Source organism: Vollenhovia emeryi, unplaced genomic scaffold, assembly GCF_000949405.1.
Source record: "Vollenhovia emeryi isolate VEMERY1.0 unplaced genomic scaffold, V.emery_V1.0 DF939185.1, whole genome shotgun sequence".
Lineage (NCBI taxonomy): Eukaryota > Metazoa > Arthropoda > Insecta > Hymenoptera > Formicidae > Vollenhovia > Vollenhovia emeryi.
In genome coordinates, this window is record NW_011967181.1 from 625,839 (window position 1) to 649,103 (window position 23,265).

Sequence of the window (23,265 nt, forward strand, 5' to 3'; positions counted from 1 at the left end):
CTGTAGTTGCGTTCGTATGTCGATACATTTTCAAATTATCTCGGCTCTGTGTGTAATATTCAAGTTTCTCGAATTTATATATTTTAAAATACGTTTAGATTTATAGGTTTAGGTTTTAAATGTAATTCAAATTTCAAACGTTCAACTTTAAGCGTAGCTCAATTCGTCCTTTGTCTCTTTCCAGCTGTTACTTTAGAAGGAGACAACCGTGAATTAAACTGAGACTAAAGTTAAGCGACGTTTGGAAACCGGGCCTAAGTCGTTCAATTGCTCAACGTTCGATCTTAATCTCTCGACGAGTGATTGATTGTCGCAGCAAGTGTACGACCGGTCTACACGCAGGTAGCTTTGCGCGGGATAATTTCAAATGCGGTAACTCTTCAAGTGCTGCCAACGTTCGCCGACGGTAGCCGAGCCTGATTCCCCAACGCGCCGATTGGCCCCCGCGATGATCAGCTGAAACGACGACGCATTAAGCGACCTGGTGGGGGCGGAGGAGAAGGCCGTCCCTTCGCACGACCGTCGGGGCCAACCGTCAGTTGGCGTAGTACCTGATTCTGTTTATCCTCTTGAACCGAGCAGCAAGAGGCGGGCCAAAATTGGGTGATTCGCCGACGTAGAGGCGTTTCGGACGCATCCGGGTGAGTGCTCGCCGCTAATCTGAACTCTGCGTTTGCCTTTAATCGGCTTCGCGATGACGAGTAACGGAAAGAAAAAGGGAGGAAAAAGAACGGAGCGACTCGACATTTCGGTGGGTTGATCGGCTCATGGCTCGTTCTCGTTCCCCTCCCATTGTTGCGTTCGAATGCGAGGAACGTGCGCGAATTTTCAGCCGAGCGAACGGATTCCCGATCGTTTTGTCGACTCGAAATAGTTTGTGTGAAGCGCGTCGGCCCTCAGTTTGTGTCACTTGGAAATGGAGAAACCGTTCCGTTCAAGGCAGAAGCTTCCCCGTCGACGGCATCGGGAGTCGCCGACACTCGGGAGATCCGCGAAGTTGCTTTCGAACGAGGCTCCCTTGCAGTTTCTATCGATTAAGCCCGCGATTTGCGAGGGAAGCGATGCCGCGGGTCATTGTACCCGGCCGCGTAACTCCGTCGCGAGTATCTACATCATAGTTTCTTTCATCCGTTCGCAAACGAGGTCAGTGCAACAACGAAATCGTAATCAAAATAAGACACTTGGCATTCTGACAGCTCGACGCGGCGAAACTTTGCGAGGAAGCGAAGTTTCCCCCGGTTCGCCTGTGAACCGAGCGACCCTCGACCCTTTGTTCTCCAAGTCGTTTCCCGCAGACGAGCGGGGAATCGCTCGTCTCGTTCTCGATTCGCCACGATCAGCTGCTTCGAAATTACAAATTTTATGTCTTTGTAGAGACTCCGGATTTAAGATTCGATATTTAAGGTCTTTGTCAATCGATTTGTATTATGTGGATGAATTTTTAGAGATTTTAAATTTAAGATTGCAAACATTTAGCTTAAGATTCGACATTTACATTGTTTATGTCATTTGGACGGATTTTTAGAGACTCCAAATTTAAAATTGCAAACGGATTTCATTTCTTTAATGATTGACTTACATCTGGATTTTTAGAGATTCCACAAAGAATGCAAGCGGATTAAATTTCTTTATTCATTTTTAGATGATCAGCTCCTTTGTTCATTGTTTTAGATGAAAAATATGACGTCCACGTCGCGAAATGTCGCACTATATCGAATCCACTTGGAAACGGGCACGGCAAAGGGTCAAGATTCTCTCCGCTTCCGATCGAGCTGAATAAAAATCAGCTACATCGATCGCCTTTGTCAATATCGCTGTACATGTAACCTACCGTTCGTCCCACTTCAATTATTTGATCACCATTTTCACCCACGGTGTAACTCATTCGTGCGTGACTCGCAGTATTTGGCCGCCAGTGTTCGGCGACCGTGGGGGGATTTACGTCATGTAACACGTGTAACATCCGAAAAATCGATAAACATTTACGTCGTCCCGCGCGGGTGCGTTGAACCCTCCGCGCTATACGCGCAAGGATGATGTAACCTTTAACCTGGCGCGACGCAAGAGTACATTGTTCCGATTGTCTGACGAGTCCTAGATGAATTAACAATAACGCAGAATCCCCTGCAACGCCGGAGATAAGATCGCTCGAAGGGCGTGCTCAGCCGAGCACAATTTTATCAGGTGCAAATAATTTCCTTATCTAATAATAGACATGTGATGAAAATAAATATTACGTTCTCTATTATTAAAGAAAAAGTATTTCTTCACAGAGCCCTCAAGTATCCACGTAACACGGCATCTCTCTTTCATCATGTTAACTCTGGAATATTCTGCACGGCCGTCTCCGTTGCCGAGAGAGAAAGAGAGGGGGGGATATGGGGCTTTAAACATTGAGTTCTTTGTCTTTCTCTTTTCCCCCTCCTCTCTCTCTCACAATGAATCACGAGGCTTCGAACATTTTACGAGTGTTCAGAACGATAGAGGGCTATATTTTTCCGGAGCACACGCTCCACATGTGAGACCGAACGACAGGTGGTCTGACAATGAGAGCTATCGACTTGATCGGCGATTAATTCAGGGTATCTATCGTGCAAATGTTCGGGATGGATTACTCCGATCGGGAAATTATTTCCTTTTCCCTGGGAAACGCAATAGAAATTCTAGGAAACAATTGAACGATCGGAATCCATCGTGGAAATGTTCGGGACGGATGGACGGAAACGAAATAATTTCGTTTTCACGATAGGCGAGGCGAGATCTAGCTCGCCTCTTCTTTTTCTTTTATCAGATGTTTTTTTTCTTCTTCAAGTCGTACGAGCATCGCGATATCGTTGGACAGGTAGATTGCATCTCGATTTGTTTTGGATCGCTCGCTCTTGTTTACTCTTGCAACTTTAATCTCCCATTTAATTTTTATCTCTCGCAGATGCGCCGAGAAGGAAAAGTCGTCACGTTATTTGTCGATCGTTTGTCGCAATTGATGCTCGAGAGTCGTCGATCCGGCTCGAAAACGACGCAGAATTTCGGACGAAAGTGCGTAGCTCCCACCCTCGGAGGATGCGCTTATCTTCGCCGTGACGTCAGACGATGCAGAGCTGCCGACTGACGTCGTTGACTTCGCCTAATTTGGAAATGACGCGCCTTCGACTACCCGCACGAATATAAATTCTTTTATCGTATCGCTTGTAAAATCGCCTTGATGCCGATTTATCGTTCGCGCACTTGACATTGACACTCGTGAGTTTTCAGTAATTTGGGAAGTGGCGTGTTTGCGATCGTAAACGCAACCTTATCTCCAGCGAGAGCGGCCGTTTGCGAAACGTCGAAAGTTGTTTCGTTTATCGAAGACGCACCTGACTATCTGGCCACGATGTTGACATGCCTTCCTCTCTTTGTTATGCTTCCTTTTTGTTGTGTCTTCATATAACTCGATGTGATCTCACGTCTTACTGCGCGCGAAGGTGATCGGGGAAAAAAATAAGAGGAGGAGGAAAGAGAGAGGACGAATTCAAGGAACGTGCTTTACCACGACGGTGCATCCTTGAGAGACCCGCTATCTTTCTCTCTCTTTAACCGGGTCGTGGCGTGCAAAGAGGCTGCACGTAGCGTTTTGTTTGTATCGTCCACGGCCGTGCTGAAAGAGAAAAAGATTCGGCCGACCTTGCGCAATCGTGCGTTTGTTCACGCATGACACGCAATTTTAGCGTTCAAGACACGAGCGGCCATATTTGTGCAACGTTAAATCGCCGTGCGCTCCACGTTTATGAATATCAATTGCATTTCTCTCCGGGGAAATTTCTTAACAGTAAGAAAGAGAGCCCAGCGGCGCGTTGAGACCAATTCTTCGGTAGAAAATTCGAGAATTGCGAGTCGAAGCTGAGATACAAATTTTGACATACTTTATATCTAGTCAAATGCGATAAAAATTGGAAATGTACTGTAATTAGAATGTCTGTAGTAATAATTATTACAGTAGCCTCACCGTTCAATATGTAAGATGTTTTCTGATACGAGAAAATGTGATGCAAGTCGAGAAATCCGACTCGATTTTATTAGCGATTTATGACCTTCGAGATTCTCCAGTTATATATAAGATTTGAAGGCAACATATTATTCTAAAAAATAACAGTTAATTTTTCTCGTTGACGATACTCGTACAGATGTGCAGAGTTTATCTCGAACTGCTTATACTCTGTTTACAGATACAAGGCTGGCCAGCTGCGCCATTCTTGTTGTGTTGGTCTTCTCATCAGCCACACTACATCAGCCAACCCTGGCTGCCGGATCGTCGTAGTCGAGGATTGTTGTAGTTAGCTGTTGTGATGTCGCACACCACAGGAATGGACACGGTCTTGCCTGTACCGGATGCCATCCCCCCACTCGAGAAGCTGCAAGAGGACTTGGTCCTGCACCTCGTCCAGGAGGTCAAATATCAACCGGATCTCCATCAATTACCAAAATACACTTTACAATCCAATGCAACACAGGTGAGAAGTGTTTGGTGCAGAGAGAATGCGTTGAAATCTTATGAGCAGCATCGATTTATCAGCCACGATAAGTTAGCTCTGCTGCGTCATTTTTATGCCATAAGATTTTAGTGCGGTATCCTCTTAAGTTTGAAGAGGTAATAGATTAATGTCATTTGCGTAATTACCGAACGAATGTTCCAGGACGATGAGATAACGGTTGGTGCTCGGGACAGGTCTGCTCATGTACTGAGATGTCTAAAAGTGGTGTACGATCTGTCGTCGGACGTATTCTTCATCGCGATCAATCTGATGGACCGTTTCCTGACGAAAATGAAGGCGCGGCAGAAGTATATGGCCTGCATCAGCGTGTCGGCCTTTTACATGGCCGCTAACCAACGGATGCAGGCCATAGATGCCGACCATCTAGTCTCGATCTCACAATGCAGATGCACGGCCGACGATCTGAGGCGCATGTCGGGGGTGATACGAGAAAAGTTGGAATGGGCACCCGGTACTGAGCCCACCACCGCCCTGACGTTTCTACGGCTGTTCAACAATATGTTTCACGCGGTGGCACAGCAAATGCATCTCGGCGACGTGTACACCAGCATCGTCAAGGCACGCTATCATCTAATTTGGTCGTAGGGTAGTAAACAAGAAAATGATTATGGGCGCGTTCGGGAGCTCACTATCGACGCTATTTAGCGCTGGAAGTGTCGTTCTATCTTTCCTCGATGCATCATGAGCAGTAAAGATAGAATGACGCTTTCAGCGCTAAGTAGCGCTGATAGTGAGCTCCCGAACGCACTCTATGTCCTTCGACACCAAAAATAGAAATCTCTAATAGAATTCCAAGCATTTGTTGAGTCGTTGCAAGTCAATCTTTTAAGTACATCTGTGTTGATACGACACGTTTAAACTGCCCGCTCACGAGCACCGTTCGTTCTGTTTCAGGAATCCGAATTGATCCTCAGATTGGAAATGGTGGCTTGCGACGGTAATTGCACTAGTCTCAGGCCATCCGAGGTAGCTCTGGTGGTACTCTGCACTTATATGGACGCCGCTGTTAATCGACTGAATGCGAATACTGATGCCGCCGTGTCTGCCGACAGCCCATCCGCCGTGGGTCTGCACAACGCATCCACCATCACGCCATCCTTTCAAATACTGAAAGACGAGCTTATGGAATTTGCTGTGCTACTCCGAGAGAAATGCAATGTAAATTTTATTACGCAGCCTTTTAAGTCTTAATATTTGCCTTGAAGAAAATATCGAAGTAAATCATACAGGGGAAAGAAGTATTTTCGCGAGATTTAAATTCTTTAAATGAATGAGAATTTTCGAAGCAAGATTAAAACGAACTTAAAGATAGAGTAAAAGTAAACGCACGATAGTTTGACTCGCATAATTTATTTCATCTTTGAAATTCTGTTTTTCTCGCGTTTCAGATTTCAGAGGAAAGTTTCCGTTTCTCTCATGTAACGGTGGGCGCCATACTGAGCAAGTATAACGCCCAAGAGCAAACTCCTTACAAGCAGAAGCTAATCTGGAAACTTTCGTCGCGTACCGCAGGCATTTTACGCCCGACCGAAAAATTCAGGTCCGTGCTCCCCGTCATCGCGGAACATGCGCCGATCCCGTCTCCGAGAAGGATCAGGTATCTATCCTGCCACTTCTCTTCGTCACAATTAAAGAATATTATACATTGTCAAGGCATCGGATTGAGCCTTTCTTTCTCTTGCAGGAAAAACCGTAAGTACACCCGACGCCATGGCAATAAGAGACGTTAAAGTGGCATCGCCTTTTTCTTTGAGGTACGGTTTTTATTAAATATTCCGCTATTGAAGACATTTTTATAAATTATTACGAATCTTTGAAACGAGCGCTTGTTACATGCCCACTTTTTACTTTCCTTTCAGAGTACGGCATTGGAATTTCCATCTAGTGTATCAAGTCAATGTTACTTTTGATATACTGAATATCTGCTACAAGTAAAAGCGCAAGATTTTTACTTTTTCCAGTATGAAGATCAAAATTTTCCTCGAGAGTACAAACATCGTTTCATGCATTACGATGATTTCTCTTAGAAGCTTCGTTTGTGTCATCTACTAAAATGTATATACTGGCAAGATACAAGTTTCTTACGACATAAAATATGTTTTGCCAGTATGTACATTCATCATGGTTGCATTGTAATATTAATCTCGGCTCACTGTCTCATTGTATTACGCGCACACATTTCGGAATATTTTATAAGGAAGACAAGGATTTCTCTCTTCGTTCCGGCGACGAGATCAAGTATTTATTATAGGGATGGGAAGAGAGAGAGAGCGAACAGGTACACAAGCGCTGTGACAAAGCGGAGTAATCATCTTTAAGAAATATGAAAATCAATGTGATACAAAAAAATCCTTTATAGTTATTATCTAATTAGAAAAACAACATCGCTAAAAACGTATATCTATATATTTACAAAGTGTGTTAAAAAAGGATTAAAGTTATAAAAAGGAAGAGAGAAAAAGTAATAATAAGAATTACGAAAGTGTTGACAATTTCACATAACGTAAAACAGTTATGATGGAAAGAGAGTATAAAGATAAGTTTGTCGACACGCGAATAAGAGTTGAATACGCTGAAACTTGTGCTTACTGGATTTGACGAGGAAGGAAAGTTTTTCGTTGAATCTAGTTACGTTATGTCTCGAAGTACGCTTCCCTCTCACCATATCTTCATTACGAGAAGATGGAACAATCGATAAAATATAGGTTTGTTGCACTGCGAATGAATTTCTTGGTGTGTTACACACGTCAGATAAGTAATGAACGAACGACAACGGGAAATTTACGAATTGTAGAATGAATTCATTCTATATTTTGAAATGCACAAATGTGTAATCCGGAGTGTTGGGAGGCAAGTTTCGCTGTTGTGTTGCAATACAAAAGAAGAGATCAAGTGATATTCTTTTTATGTATATTTCGAAGATAAACCATTGTATTTTTTATTTTGTAAAAATCGTATTCGGATCTTTTCTGCATGAGATTATGTCGTGCGCATTTAGGTTCTTTTGCAGTAATAATAGAGATGCTTCGTATTGATATCGGTTTACGATCATTCGTCTGATTCGTCGCGATATGGTAACACGAGAGAGTGTCAAGGAAGAGATACCCTAAAGTCCGATTCAAATCGTTACCCTTAGTTTTAGGGCCTTAGCTGAATGGCCGACTTGTAATTTCAAGACAACGTTATATGCTTTGCCTTGAAATTACATGTTACTTTAAATTTTTGTCTCGATATAATTTATGTAAACACGTGAAAGTAACAATTTTATTTGCGAACAGTAATAATAAATATTTTATAAATGTCTTGAAATTACGAGTCAGCCATTCTGCTAAGGTCTTTAGTGTACTGTATACGTTTAGAGACCGCGTTGCGTTTTAATTACGGATTATTTCAAGAGGGGATCAAGGTATATAATAAAGGATGATGTGAGAATCGCTGCGAGATACCAGTGTGCATTTGTTACAGACCGCATAACATCACACACTTAAATTGAGAGTAATTACGATATCGAGATGTAAGAAGTGAAATACATTGCATAGAAATTCGTTCGAAGTGGCAGACGAAAGCGCGTGAACTATACGTCGTAATGCGAGCCAATACTTACAATCTTATTCGGCAAAAACGTTGAATCTTTGAGATGGTCTCTATATATTTTCATATATATATATTTCTCGTCGATTTGTGCTGCACCAGATGCGTTAAACGATAAATCGTTATTCGCGGTAGCTCACAATTTGGCGTTCAGGAGCTAGTCTGCGTTTTTGTAACAGAAGAAAAAGGAAAAAAAAGCAATTGTTCAAATAAGTTTACAAATCTTAGCCAGTTTACGCTAGTCATAAGTCATACCGTACTTTCATTTCGTGATCTGTGAAAATACAATCTCTTGTTGCCCTGCGGCATTAATACAATTAATAATGCAAATTTTATATCACACGAAGCTTTTCTTTTTTTATTTTCTAACAAATCTCACCACGCATCATAAACGCTAATAGTGTTCGCCAGCGTCTTTACTGGAAACGAGTCGAGATGTAACGACAGCACAATTCAATTGAGCAAAGTTGCGCGTCTCAGGATGTCAGCTGGTGCTAGAATGTTCTGCAGATGCAGCGTAGCCATTAAAAATTTGAGACTGCAAGAACGAGATGAAGAGTCTGATTTTATAATATTGAACCTGTAGAATTGTAGATTGTATAATTTCGTTTCTTTTTGGAAAAGGAGAATAGAAAGTCTCTCTCACGAAAATATTTCTATGTGTATCGTGTATATATATATATATTATTTATTTCATCTAAATTTTATGAAAGAGAGAGATCACAAATTATATCGGTACTATACTACAAGTGTTAATTAACATACTATTTCTAGATTCCTTCAATGGTCCTCTTGCGTGGAAGCAAGACGACGCATCTGCGTTTTATATTGATGATATAAAGATCGAATTTGTAATGCATAAAGTTCGTTTGTAATAAAATTATAAAAGAATACAATATGAAGATAAAAGTAATCTATACTGTAATCTTTTGTTTGGCAAAGAGAGACAATCTCGTACTATTCATGTCCATTTTCACGATGAAAGTACATACACATACGTACACGTAAAAAATAAGCATGTAACAATCTTCGGCACATGTATGCGTTTAGTTATAAGATCACATGAATCATGCACGGAGAGTGCAAGTTGTAAGGCACAAAGACATCGAATGTTTTGTACCAGTTAGATATACATTTCGTCTCCTTAAAACAGAAGCATAGGCACCTAAATATCTATTAAAATCAAAAATACTCAAGGATTAGATCGACCAAGGCTGGCAGTTTTATTTAAGTTTACATTTTACCACGACGTTTCGGCCAGTAATACTGGTCCTTATCAAGTGGATCCTATTGCTTGCGACAACGAAGCATCTACAAATCAATATCTTAGTCAAAATATACAACGGTAATCTCTTGGTGACACGACACGTGAGAAGATGTACATTTCTATGTGCGATAACGATTAGCCTAATTTTATATTTTCCTGTAAGTTCTTTTATAATTTATTATCGTTTTATATTATGACTAAGAGATTTATTCGTAGTTCCTTTTATAATTTATTACCGCTTTATATTTTTATATTTTACAATTTATTACCGTTGTATATTTTGACTAAGATATTGATTTGTAGATGCTTCGTTGTCACAAGCAATAGGATCCACTTGATAAGGACCAGTATTACTGACCGAAACGTCGTAGTAAAATGTAAACTTAAATAAAACTGCCAGCCTTGGTCGATCCAATCCTTGAGTATTTTTGGTTTTATTTACTGGCGATACAACAATTCTAAATTTGATCTATTAAGATATTATGTCTTCTGAACGAATGTACTCCCCAATGTCCGCTTGGTGAAAGCAAATAATCGCTGTAGGATCTGCATGTTTGCAATCGGTCGTACTCTTCGCAGCAATACCAAATCCCTGAAAGATTAAATGGAAAAACATGAATGAGCCTGACATTGTTTCATTGTCTCTTTCTTCCATACAACGATGTTGAAGAGACTGTCTCAAAAATGCGCGTCAAGAGATTTGGATGTTCAGCGCAACATACCAGTGGTAAATCATTCATAGAAAACACGACGATGCCTTGATACTGCGAGGTACCTTCCGTTATGCGAGCCAGACCAGATTTCATAATGTGATGCCCGTACAGGAACTGTTGCTCCGCCGAGGGTTTCACCCAAATTTTGTGCTTGATAAGAATTTTGTACTCGATAAATTAACATCTCGCAGGGTAGATACAGTTCAAGAGTGCATACTCACCTGTGCGTAAGGCGCCAAGTGATGCAACGCGGTGATGCCGAGCTTGAACTTGCCCGACTTGGTGAATTTGCCGAAGCAGGTGCCTATGCACAGCAAGTGATCGGGTCCCACGGTGTTCGCCAGAGGTAAAACCTTCTCCGACACATAGTACACCCAGTTCTTTCTCTCCCGAAAGCAATATATGCCGTCCGGTCGGTCGATCAGAATCTTCACGTTCGCGCCAATGCTGCGGAAATTTGCAATTTATTATGCATGTTCGACTTGCAGTCTACACTTTCCTGGAAGATCATAAAACAATTGGCGTACTCGAGTTTGTCCAAGAAGTTACTTACTATTTCGTCAGCTTCTCGAGTACGAGCTTCGTCTTTTCCTCCGATAATTGGCTCATCCTTGCAACTCGGGAATTATCTGGCCAGTTATTTATTTATTCGATTTGAAAATTTCTATCTCTCCACGTGGGACGTCGTAAACACGTATGACAACAGTGGCGATCGATGCCAACCATAGACATAGTATATATAGACTGCGCGTTCCCTACTTCACTCGCGTGAAAACATGCGCCAACTTTAGAAAGAGATAGCTGGTGTGGGACCGTATCTTTATCTTTGTCGAAATGAAGTAGTGGGGGTAAACAAAAGAGTAGAGGAACGATAGATAGACAGAGAAAGAGCTACTACGTAAGCATGTTGTCTCTTTCTCAGGTGTGCAAAGCCGTCTGCAGCCACAATGCGCAGTCTATATATATTATTTAGTCTATGGATGCAACGCGCTCGCTCGGGTCTAGTGAACTCGAAGTGAAATCGATTCGAGAGCAGCGCTACCAAATTCCCCCTCCACGGGCCAGGCCGCGCATGTGCCATGGATGGTTACGTATATTATGGGCGCACTGTTTTGGCCTAATTAAAAATTTATCTTTAATTATATATAAATGTGTCTGTAAACAATTATTTTTATGTCCTACTCTTTTTTATTTTAAAGAGAGAAAGAGAGAGAGTGTGCGCGTGTGCACGCGCGCGCGTACCACGCATGCGTCGGCACATGTGGCCGGCCGGTAGGCCCTGGCAGCACTGGACTCGAGAGTCCGATGGTCCGAGGACTCGCGATTAGTCGTTCGATTGCGCCGCGATGCGTCAGCTCGTGTCGCGTCGGCTCGTATCTCGCGCCTAGCCGCCGTTGGGGGAGTATTTTTGCTGAGCTGGGCCTCGTGTTTACATCCGGAGGACTCGCCGCGAAGTCGGCCCCCGCCCCTCCTGCCGCGCCCTCGCCCGTACCGCTGATCGCGACACATCGCTACGGCCGTCTCGGTGCCGCGAATCCTTTCCCGGCACTTTCCCGGCACTTTCCCGTGGACGGCGAGGAAGAACGAGAGAGAGAGAGAGAGGTCCAGCGAGGTGGACGCGCGTGTCCTCGTGTGCGGTTTAACTTTCTCAAATTCGGCGGCAGAGCGGCGGCGCGCGATGAAGGTGACGGTGACGACGCTCAGCGACGACAGTGTCTTCGTCCTCGACGTGAGCGAGGAACTGGAGCTGGAGAACTTCAAGGCGTTCTGCGAGATCGAGAGCGGCGTGCCGGCCCACGAGATCGTCATCGCGTTCAACGGCCTGCCGCTCATGGACGACAAGAAGTCGTTGCGCGACCACGGGATACGCGACGGGGACGCGGTCATCCTCCAGCACATGCACCAGAGCGGCAGCGATCTCAACCAGCAGCCCTTCAACAGAGGTGGGTAGGCCCGCCCTGAGGGACGGATTACGCCAAGAAAACTCGCTGCACAGTACAGCCCGAGGAGCGTCCGCTGTTTTTGTACTTTTACAGATGCACCGAGCCGCATCTCGGCAGTTCACTTTATTCTTATCTCGCTGATAAAAAACGCAGATACCTAATAGGCCTCGAAAGCCTTGGTCTTTGCCCTCGGCTTAATTATGCATGCCTTTGCCAATCTCGGCGTTCAGTCTCAATACTCAAAAGACCCAAAGTAATTTTGTTTCATCTCTCTTTCCCTTGTGCTGTGCTCGACATATACATGTATCTCGTTGGAAAATATGAACGTACTAAATTGAAAGAAACGTCGCTCTAGCCATTCCATTACTGGACTTCAGTTCTATCAGAATCCCTGGGACCAGCAATAACCAACGCCCATCGCCGATCGCCAACAACAGAGTACAAAATCCCCGCAGCGAGGACGATCCCGCTATGATAAAAAACATGTTCCTGGCTAATCCGGATCAGCTGGCGCTGCTGAAGCAAAACAATCCCAGATTAGCCGACGCGCTGCTGTCTGGGAATCTTGGTAAGTGGCACTGTTTTTCAATATGACAGCCTAATTTTGCCTAACTCTGCGTCTCTTGCACCCTTGGTCTAAATATCCGTGCATTATAGACAGATTTTCGACTGTACTCAGAGAGCAGATAGCCGCTCGAGAAGAACGGCAAGCACAACGGCTGAGAATGATGAATGCCGATCCCTTCGACACCGAGGCGCAGCGGCTGATTGCCGAAGAGATCAAGCAGAAGAACATCGAGGCGAACATGGAGGCCGCGATGGAGTATAACCCGGAAACATTCGGCACCGTTGTCATGCTATATATCAATTGCAAAGTCAACGGGTTTCCGGTTAAAGCATTCATTGACTCAGGTATCATTGCTGGCCCAAGGTCTGGCAGCGAGCGCGTCGAAACGCCAAGTCTTTCTTCAATTTTTATTGCATCTTGTGCTCCTCGTGCCGTATTTCTCCGTTTTTTTTTTTTTTTTTTTTGAGAAGATTAATACTTCGCGGCCACTAAGGCTGTTCCAGAAGGGACCTAATCAAATGAGATGCCGCCGCTCTCTCCCCTAAAGAGCTTCGAGTCGCCACTTCCTCCTAAAAGGAGAGCGACCGAATAATACCTGACAAATCCTTGGTGGGATTTGAAATCGAATCGGTGGCTTATTAGCCCAGCGCCACGAATGAAAGACCATACACACCTAAAGTGAAAGAAAAATCTGTCTTCACTTTCTTTATCGCATTTTGTACTTGAGATTATTTTTAAGTGTCTTTGTTTTGTTTTACATCCCGGGAGAGGGAGGGAGCGGCTGAGTAAACGTCTATTTTTATACGTATACATCTCGAATAATCATTCTGCACGGCATGCAGAAAAACAATTTAATTTTAGCACGCATGACCTCCGTCCGTGAAAACAGGAGAAAAATATTCTCGAGTTCTCGATTTAAATATCTTGGAGTGTATTTCGATCGATCCTAGAAACAAAGGCGGATAAAGCGTTTTGCAAAAATTGCCTCTAAGCATTGCAACGTCAGAGATGTCATTTTTGTAATCCTAGGAGCACAAACCACCATTATGTCCGCTGCCTGTGCCGAGAGATGCCACATTATGCGTCTGGTGGACACTAGGTGGGCCGGTGTCGCCAAGGGTGTTGGAGTACAACGCATAATTGGTCGTATACACATGGTACAAATACAGATCGGCAACGATCATCTGACAACATCCTTCAGTGTCCTTGAGGAGCAGCCTATGGACATGCTGTTGGGCTTGGACATGCTCAAGAGACATCAGTGTTGCATAGATTTGAAAAAGAATGTCTTGAAAATCGGGACCACGGGTACGGAAACATCATTTTTGGCCGAAGGTGCGTTCTATGCTCTGATTACTCTTAAACACTCGATTAATCAATATTGAGCAGTGAGATTAAGAAACGTTAGCTAATAATAATAATAATAATTTGTTAATCATTTTTACAGGAGATTTGCCAGAGTGTGCAAAATTGAGCGGAAACAGTGATGAAGCTTTAGACGACAGAGATCTCCAGCGTGCTCTCGAGGATAGTACGAGAGATGCTAAGAAACAGAGGCAGCAGCACGGTAAGTATGTATCAGCCCAGGCTATCCTTTTAATCCTCTTGTCTACTTTTGCTCCACACTACACACTCCCTCCATTAAAATAACAAAATTATTAATATAACAAAACAATATCTTCACCTTGCCCCCCTATGCCTGGTCTGTCTTTAGTATATTTTTATCACACATATTGCTTGTTCGGTAAATAAATTTAAATCGCTTAAATTTTGTTCTCGATAGCAACTCAAAGTTATAAATATTTTATTTGCTTCTTTTTTTAAAGTATATGCAATTTTCCTCGTCAATGATGAAATTTTTATTGAAATTTGTTAGAGGGGCAAGGCAGCAGTAATCAAGGGTCGACAAGACCTGTCGCCTTGGAGACTACGATCTATCCGCATGATCCGTTTACGGAAGCCACGGTTAAAGAACTACAGGCCCTGGGTTTTACCAGGGCGCAAGTCATTGCGGAATTGCGTAGATTTAACGGGGATAAGACCCAGGCTACCGCCGCGCTGTTTGCGAAATCATTGAAGTTTTGAAAGTTGTGACATGCAATCCGAATATACGAGTAATAGAGAGAAGAGACAGGCATAGAGTGAAATTGTGAATATAAGATAGGCAATAACAAAAGAGAGAGGGACAAACAATTTTTTAAATAATTTTTAAGTATCTTCTACGCGCCAGTAGCTATTTGATACACTTCTAATTACAGTCGATTCTCCGTTCTGTGAAATCGTTGGAATCAAATAATTAATACGCAACTTCCTTGTAATCTTCATTCTAGTATTATTAGAGTGAAAATATTATACACGATCGGTTTTTGTATGTGCTTTCTAATATGTATATACAATCACAATAACAGCATTAGAGAAGAACATCGTTGTTAGCTATGAGGTTTCAACCAATTCACAAAACGGGGAAGGCAACATTGCCCTTCAGTAAACGGAGATTCAACACATTTATCAATAGAGTTGATATTAAAACATTTTTATAGCTCAGAAACAAGTTGAAGAATATTCGAAAACGTTGAAGAATAACGCGCATCACAGAGTAACTCTTATGAAATTGTATAAATGACTCAGAAATACTAAGATAAGATGAAAAGTTATATTTGAAGTATACTTCCTTGTATATTTTCTTACACGTATGCCTAATTGCATTATTTCCAAATAGTATATATACATATATGTATATACTATTATGCTGAGTAACAAATTGGTTAAAGGAGGGATTAAATTGTTACGTGACCTAGTACTTAACATAATTAATTGCATTATACTTGCAAAAGTAAGACTTGTGTATACATAATTGCGCTGAAGGGAGTCAATATAAATAAGCGACAAGATTTTTCTATAAATCCTTCGAAAGATGCATATATCTTTCGCGGTATACTTTGTAATTTTTCATTTAAGTGGTGAATATGGACAAATGTATATATCTAGCATTAATAGATACTCGAAATAAATCGAGCACGAAATGGGATAGACAGAATATTTGCGCTAGAACATCGACTTTATGGCTTGATAATATTTCAGAGAATTTGACGTTGGACTCAGCTCAAACTCAGTTCCTCATTATTTACCGAAGAAACGTTGACATTGTACATAAAATAATAATTGCAGGTGGATAGAAAGATTTTCCATTTTTTTTTTATATAAAATATTTGTTACGATAGCAGTTATGAAGAAGTGTCTTCTACGGAGGTGTGGATCCAACGTATAGATAATCTCGATTTTATACTACTGCTATTTTTCTTTTGACAAAGTAGGTTTTGGTACATTATTGTAATTTTTTGTCATGAAATAAAAACATGAAAAACATGGCTTGATTTATTTATCAGTTCAACATTAATTTAGCGAAAGCTGGTGTAATACGAATAAGAGCTTTATTGTAAGAGAATAACAAATTCTGATCTTACAAGAAAGAACTCAAAAGGAAAAAGCAACAGAAAATTCACATTTAATGACATTTATTACTGTATTTTAGCTTTCAGATACCGCATTCTCGGTAAGAGAAGAAGAACGCATATAAATTTCAAACGAATAATATTTCAGTCTCACCTTATATGCGATACTTGGGCAACTTTGAAGCATATGATTGGAGAGCCTGTCATCTAAAGCTTCGTCACTGTTTCCGCTCAATTTTATTTGTAACTTACAAAAACGGTAGCAAAAAGATAACAGTTATCATGTTCCCTCATTATCAGGTAATTCGATGTCCATCCACTTGAGATTCACAATTTTCCCTGTGCGAGCGGACTCCTCGCAGGCCGTAGCAATCTTGCATACCGCCAGGATCTCCCTAGATTTGACCAGCGACTCGGCCTTACCATGCACCACATCGAGGAAGTGCTCGAACTCGCTTCGGTAAGCGTTCTCGAAGCGGCTGGCGAACGAATACAAGATCGGGGCGGTGGTCAGACCCTGCAGGTCGTACTGCCGATGAACGGAGTTCGGCTGTTCGTTGTCAGCCTGCACCATGCCTCGCGGACCGAAGGCCTCCAGACGTTGATCGTATCCGAACGTGCTGTTGCGCGACAAATCGATCATACCAAGAGTCCCTGACGGAAAGTGCATGGTCACGGCAACCGTGTCGAAGTCCCCTATCGCCTTGATCTCCGGGACGTTCGCGTCAGCCAGGACCGAAATCTACAATCGCATTTTCTATAATTTTCTATAATTTCTATGACAGGTATAGAGGAAAGTTCCCTATTACGAGATAGACTCCTAATGTGATATAGAGGAGTTTATGTTAAATTAATAAGCATCGTCATGAATCCGCCATGAATTTATTGTCCTTGAAGCGAAATCTGTGAAATTTAGTGGAAAATTCATTGTTAGATTGTGTAATCGTTGCGAAAAAAGATTTGTGATTGAATTTGGCTGTTGGAAACCTACTATCTCATATTAGAAATCTACTTCATTAAAGAGGACTTTCCTCTACGTCAACGACAATCTGTGTAATTTTTTAATCCTTCAAGATGTAACTATGAAAGATGATTATTAAGTTTTCCTCAGATATGTATGTAAAAATCGTACCTTGTCCGGATATTCACCGAGAATCCAGGTAATCATATCGATATCATGGACCAGGCAGTCGTGGAAAATTCCGCCGGACGATTTCAAGTACTCTACACTGGGCAGGGGAGAGTCACGAGAGATCGTTTTAATCATATGAACGTGCCCGACCTCCCCGTTGCGAACTCGATCTCGTACATTCGAGTAACTGGGATCGAATCGTCGGTTGAACGCGCACAACAGCGGCCTGCCGACTTTCTTGGCTATCTCGTAGCATTTGACGATGTCTGAGATATTCTCCGCTATGGGCTTCTCGCAGAAGACCGCCTTTTTCGCTTCCAGAGCTTTAATAACAATGTCCTCGTGCGTGAAGGTCGGCGACGCCACGACAACTGCGTCAACGCTTTGCAACAATGAAAAATGACACATTCGTTCATATATAACGTATGTTATAGATTCAGATATATATTATCTAGATGTGTAATCTATATTAATGTAATCTAAGATTATACGATTATAGATAGAAATCTATATTATAGTACACATTTTGCTGTGTTTAATTTCTAATTTTAATTTTTAATTTCACTTTCAGCTTGATCATCGGCTTTTTCATTTCATACAACCACTTACTTGGGATCTTTGAATATCTTGTCAGATTGCTTGCTACTTAGAAAGGTAACGTTGTCCAGACGCCAGTACTTTCGTATACTTTGCCAGTTGCTCTCGATATCATCAACAATGTATAAAAGCTGGACACGTCTATTAGAAACTATATTCGTTAAATGTATCGTCCCGGCTCGACCTACGCCGAATAGAGCCACTTTAAGTGTCGGATCCTCCCGGTTATCTGTTTTTAGGTTGAGGTTTTCTAAGTACCTACGAAAGATCTTTCTCTTAGTAAAAGAATATTGGAAGCCCCGAAGGTATTTCCACCTTTGAAAGTGGAAAACTGCGTTAATTATAGCTCTCGCGTAAAAATCATTTACAAGCTCAATTATCGAGATCACAAAACGGGGTAAATGAATACAATTAATTCATTACGATTAATAGATGGCTGTAATTTTTATTTCAGGACCAGGGTTTTATCGCACGTGTATTCACTCTGCGCCTCGTGTTGGCTTTAAATTGAAGTTATCAAACGAGTTGTAGCAGATTTTAGGGACGTGAAGGTAAACGCGTTCTTCGAAAATAAATAGTTTTTCCTTCGAAAGGATTTCCGTCAATCGATCATTTAAGATAAACCGTGATGCGAACTTATTTCGCACGATAATTCAAGCTGAATTAATTACTCACTTGTTGTAGATATGATCTTCCGCAGGTGGTAAACGCTTCGATTTGAGATACGGAGACATCTCTTTGAACTTCACAGTTGCCATCGTTGTCACAAGTTATATGTACTTTGATTATTCGAAACTCTGTCGTGACCGGGAGATTGGTTTGTGGCCAACGATGCCTCGATAAGAACTTCTTATATACGAGGAAACGAACGAAAGTGGGGGCTATTTACTGCGACCCATAGAGTATATTCGCGACAAATATAAAGAGAATACGTTTCTTGCAATAAGAAACAATTACGTTAGCAGCTGATGTATTTTTCGCACGAAATGTGTTAAAAAATTTTGCTTGAGATTAAAATACTTTAATTCAATTGTTCTTGGGATGTCAAGAAACTTGACATTAAGCTGGTTGGTGACATCTTAAAGTACACTTTTACTCATTATTAAAGTGTCATTTAAATGACTCTCGGCTATTGGAACGGCTTCCAGATGGTTCATTAAATTCATTTACAAGGCACAATGAGAGAAGTGCTGCGACGTACTCGTCCAGAAAGTGAGACAGAGAGAAACGAAGCTGAAATTAAGTGGTGACGGAGAAAATTTTACAATGTTTTCAGCTTAGGTATTCGACACGGCCGGCTGTACGATCACAAACTTTAATTATAACGCAGACTTGATTTGTCTGTGAGTTTATATTTATTTACGCGATGTATTTACTTCCATAAGATTGTATAGTTAGGATCTTTGGGCGTTTTTGTATAATTATCAAGCGACGCCGCTTCATTTGTTAAATCGTTATCACGATGACACGTATCGAACGAAGGACTTTATCGCCGCAATTTACGCTCACCACAGATATAGCGTTATAATTTTAGGACTTTGTAAAACTAAGCCTTATAATTAGACGTACTCTCTAAAAATCAATCAGTGCATTATCACTGAAAACAGTTACAAGTATAACAGAATTATTCAACGTAAATTAATGAATATTCATTGATAATCCACTGATTGACTTTTAGAGAGTACTTCTATGTTTTTCAGTGCGACTTTTAAAACAGTTCGAAGTAGCTGCTAAGTTCATGCACCAGTTAATACGTCGATAAACGATTTGTAAATTTCCACATGCAATAGAAAGGACAAGGGGTTATCGGCGAAATAATCGCGTCGTATATCGTATCTTTGGAATAAAAATAGATAGTAAAAAGTCGCGTACATTAACTTAAATCGTATGCAAATTAAGATCACGTGAAATGAAGATGGAAATAAGCAATCTCTCGCTCGAACGAATTACATAATTTATTTGGGCAAGGAAAATTAAATAACAAATAACAGCAACAAATTCACGAACGTAGAATGCGTCATGCGCGATTCACCAGAATCGCCCGTGTTCGCTGATAAGATTTAATGAAACGGCATTCCCGACGTTCCTCTCATTCTGAAATCAATTGGGACCATATGTTTTATCGTGCGACTACGATCACGTTCGGCAGATGCAAACTAGATCGGCTTTTGGAATTTAAACGTTCCAATTGATTTAAATCATTTTGTTTTAATCAATCGCCAAGCGTAAATTCCAATCGCAATTGCATTCGCCGGACGTGTTTAATGTCAAAAAGAAGTTTGTGACGACACCACCGACTGTGCCAGCGAGAAGCTCGAGATACAATTTGATTTGTAATTATAAATTTAATTCGAGAACGAGACAGAATTCTTCGGCGAAAGGTTTGCAGATGGCGATTGTCGGCCGACGAAAATTTCGTGAATATTCTCGAGAAACGAAAGGAAAACGAAGGCAACGTTTACTTAGTCTTTTTTATTAGCTAGCACACACTGGTATCTCACAATTCGTCGTTTGCCTTACGATACCATTGCTCCGGCACGAAAACAACCTCGTCCCCGTAGCTTTCCACGTATGCCGACCTTTTTCTTCTGTCGCTTCCCGGATCGGCGTCAACGAGACCTATACTCGATCTAGTCGATCTATTAAACGGAAACGTACCATTATTGTATGAAATATTTTATAACATTTCCCTCGTATCTTATGTGAAGGTACCCTAGTAGCACAGTGCATTGGCTAAACATTGGCTCAGTGTCGGCAATTAGAGAAATTTATTGCGAAAAATATTACCTCGGCCAGGGTTTGGACCTGGATCTCCCTACACTCTAGGCGGGTAGAGAGACGCCAGTTGCGTCGTTTATTAATTTTCCTATTGGTTAATTATTTACTGGCGACAATAAGTCGCTATTCTTGTTACTGAATTGTACATGCACAATTGAATTTTGAAGAAATAAGTTTAAAAGATGAAAACGAACGGCAACATTGTATTCTTTAACTAATTAATGTATAGCATTATAATAGAAACACTAGTGTGTTTAAAGGAACCGCTTATAACAAGGCTTCAATTTAAAAGCGCTTTAATTAAAATATTTTATACCAGTATTTTTCGCAAATTAATGATAATTGCTGAGGTTTACGCAGTTTACTCCACGCACCGTGAAGAGAATCGATAGTATCTCCGTTAAGCTTATGAATAATTGAAAGCGTATATTAGTCGACACTCATATCGAAAGTAAGTTGAATTAGAATTACCTCTTCTTACTCCCATTAAGATCCGCCGTTACCGTAAGATCACGCGGCTTCGAGAAGTCGCATTCTAACGTAAAAGCAGCGTCACCAGGTGTTAGCAGCTCGTCATCGTGCTGAATCACTACGATATTGCTGTATTTGTCACCGTCCTTTCGCCGAAATGAAAAAGAAAAATGTTAGACGGCACAAAAACTCGTAGATCTTAAAACACCATAAATTGTCGAAAAGTATATGTATGTATACTGTACATCGAGTAAGCGAATCAAGTTCTCTGTTCTATCCTGCGAACGATTTCTCGTAGAGACAGAAAGTTATAATTGTAGCGGGAGAAAGAGAGAGAATTATTGAAAAATTGACAAAACATCGAGAAACAATTCAAAATCGCGCACCAAAAAATGTCCTAATTCGTATGCCGACTTTCCTATTCCATTATTTATTTAGATTAATGAATAAAAATGCGAGGGAGAAATTTTAGAAATTAATCGCGAGTTATACGCTCGAAAATATGATACAAGTTACATTGTTTTTTCACCATCATTTGTAATATACAGCGATTTAAGAACTCGATTGTTTAGAAAATTGTTTGGACGCTTATTACTTTTGGCAAATGTAACGTAAAAGAAAGTGAACGTTTTTCTGCGGAAAGAGCGAGAACCACGTTTGTTTGAGCGCACTTAACTCGTTTTCTTGATAAGGCTAATGACGATACGCTCAAACCAGTTTGAAGAAAAATCACTGCTAGAAACGTGTAAATTACGTACCCTTTCAGTGTCGCATTTGTGTAGAGGAATGCTCATAGTGAAACTTCTGCCGCGAACCGGATCGATGAAGCAGGACGGTTCTCGGGAATGGAAGCTACCCTGGGTGTAGATCACCCCTGAGAAGTCCTCCGTGGTTTTAAACTCGACGGTCATTCTTTCAGCGCCGCATCGCAGCCCCACGCGATCGTAGCCCTCCGTGGATGCACCAATTCGCATGTCTTTAGATAGATCCTGCTGCCAGATCTCTTCTGCAATCAGACAGCGCTTGCTTGGTTTATCATTGTTCACCGTAAATTAAAGCAAAGTAGACGAAGGAAATGAAGTGAAGTTTAATCAAAGTCTGAATGAAGGTGCAATTTACGACGATTTACTCCACTTCTGTAGAAGATTTCGTAGACAATAGTTTTAGGGTAAAAAGAAAATTAAAAGCACTTTGAATTTTAAATTATAAGTTCTTAAAGTAATCGTACGTTTTTAACAAAAGCTCCCTTATCATTAAATTAGACTTAACAGGGCACCGTGCAAAATCGCAATCTATTGCGGTTTTCTCTCACCTGCGCTACCCATCAGCTTGGTGTTCGCCAGGAACGCGAGTAGCAAAATTGAACGCATAGTCCCGTAGAAACGGTAAGCCCGAACGAACGACCGTGAACTGGCGGTAAACTCCGGTTCGTTCAACGCCAACGTGCCGTCTGCCGCGGTTACCTGTCAGGGTGACTTTCTTCCCTCTCCACCCTCCCCACTCCACTTTAATTCGCATCCAAATCGGATACTTTCACCGCGTGACAAGACGAACGTCTTCTTCGCTTTTTCTTCTTTATTTCTTTACACGTCGTGGTCATTACATGGATAATCGATCATTGTCGCGGCTCGTTGACTCGGAACTGCCGGTTCTAGCGTCATTCCTTTTTGTAAATTCACACAAATTATTTTAGTTATTAATTTACTGTGTCGACTTATAAGAAAGTAAGAACAGATGCAGCCAGTTACAATAATAACATTGAAATTGCACACACAATTATCTGGATTATTTTCTTATTTATACCCCACGCTCTTTTCCTATCTTTCCTATACTGTGATAGTTATGCAAAGTTTAGCTTTTTCAAAACTTACAATTTTAGACATTTTGTAAATCATGATTTCTGGAAATCACTTAAAAAATTTGTAAAATTTTAGTGCTATCTTCTTACAGGTTATGTTCCCCTTTTTCGATTTTTCGGGAAGTATGCTCGGAAATTTCAATTCTAGAAATTCGCGAAAGATCAATTTACTTACATTCTTGGAATTTTAAATAGTTCGACCTCTTTGCTGATCATGTTCTGCTGATACTTTGCCTGTTTTCGAGATTCTCGATTTTCGCGATTTGAAGTTTGAAATTTTTGGAATACCAATTCTTGGAAATTTTGATTGTGCTACCTCTTAGCAGATCATGTAATCCTGATACTTTTTCAGTTTTCGGGATT

At 41.3% G+C, this 23,265-nt stretch overlaps 5 protein-coding genes across 8 annotated transcripts in view; 2 read left to right on the forward strand and 3 right to left on the reverse strand.

Moving 5' to 3' along the window:
- Positions 1-462: 462 nt before the first annotated feature.
- On the forward strand, positions 463-8,465 carry LOC105562648 (cyclin-G2). Its single transcript, XM_012013650.1, has 7 exons — positions 463-641; positions 4,206-4,490; positions 4,674-5,090; positions 5,427-5,690; positions 5,921-6,129; positions 6,217-6,286; positions 6,392-8,465. Exons 2-6 carry the CDS (start codon positions 4,326-4,328, stop codon positions 6,260-6,262), a joined length of 1,101 nt encoding a protein of 366 aa, XP_011869040.1. The 5' UTR covers positions 463-641; positions 4,206-4,325; the 3' UTR covers positions 6,263-6,286; positions 6,392-8,465.
- Positions 8,466-9,151: 686 nt separating this feature from the next.
- On the reverse strand, positions 9,152-11,083 carry LOC105562649 (60S ribosome subunit biogenesis protein NIP7 homolog). Its single transcript, XM_012013651.1, has 4 exons — positions 10,657-11,083; positions 10,325-10,550; positions 10,113-10,253; positions 9,152-9,982 (listed from the first exon to the last, which is right to left on the reverse strand). Exons 1-4 carry the CDS (start codon positions 10,710-10,712, stop codon positions 9,863-9,865), a joined length of 543 nt encoding a protein of 180 aa, XP_011869041.1. The 5' UTR covers positions 10,713-11,083; the 3' UTR covers positions 9,152-9,862.
- A 302-nt stretch (positions 11,084-11,385) lies between these two features.
- On the forward strand, positions 11,386-15,976 carry LOC105562650 (protein DDI1 homolog 2). Of its 2 annotated transcripts, none has more exons than XM_012013653.1 (6): positions 11,386-12,046; positions 12,424-12,614; positions 12,704-12,958; positions 13,644-13,949; positions 14,062-14,181; positions 14,491-15,976. In XM_012013653.1, exons 1-6 carry the CDS (start codon positions 11,409-11,411, stop codon positions 14,697-14,699), a joined length of 1,719 nt encoding a protein of 572 aa, XP_011869043.1. In that variant the 5' UTR covers positions 11,386-11,408; the 3' UTR covers positions 14,700-15,976. The 2 variants fall into 2 exon arrangements, with proteins under 2 accessions (XP_011869043.1, XP_011869044.1); XM_012013654.1 differs by having other exon boundaries at positions 11,704-12,046; positions 12,402-12,614.
- A 136-nt stretch (positions 15,977-16,112) lies between these two features.
- Positions 16,113-18,994, reverse strand: LOC105562651. The gene is made up of 4 exons (XM_012013655.1): positions 18,471-18,994; positions 17,808-18,053; positions 17,199-17,580; positions 16,113-16,808 (listed from the first exon to the last, which is right to left on the reverse strand). The coding sequence occupies exons 1-4, from the start codon at positions 18,551-18,553 to the stop codon at positions 16,347-16,349; spliced, it is 1,173 nt and encodes a 390-aa protein (XP_011869045.1). The 5' UTR covers positions 18,554-18,994; the 3' UTR covers positions 16,113-16,346.
- Positions 18,995-19,731: 737 nt separating this feature from the next.
- Positions 19,732-23,265, reverse strand: part of LOC105562655 — a 6,790-nt gene continuing 3,256 nt past the window's right edge. Inside the window, exons 2-6 of one of the 3 annotated variants that reach the window (XM_012013662.1) lie at positions 22,357-22,707; positions 21,803-22,050; positions 21,045-21,190; positions 20,321-20,434; positions 19,732-19,889 (exon numbers count right to left, since the gene is read on the reverse strand). In XM_012013662.1, the coding sequence (XP_011869052.1) occupies position 19,889; positions 20,321-20,434; positions 21,045-21,190; positions 21,803-22,050; positions 22,357-22,414 (567 nt within the window). In that variant the 5' untranslated portion in view covers positions 22,415-22,707 and the 3' untranslated portion in view covers positions 19,732-19,888. Of the gene's footprint in view, positions 20,435-21,044; positions 21,191-21,802; positions 22,051-22,356; positions 22,708-23,265 lie in introns of all 3 variants that reach the window. The other 2 variants (XM_012013661.1, XM_012013663.1) reach the window with 2 other exon arrangements.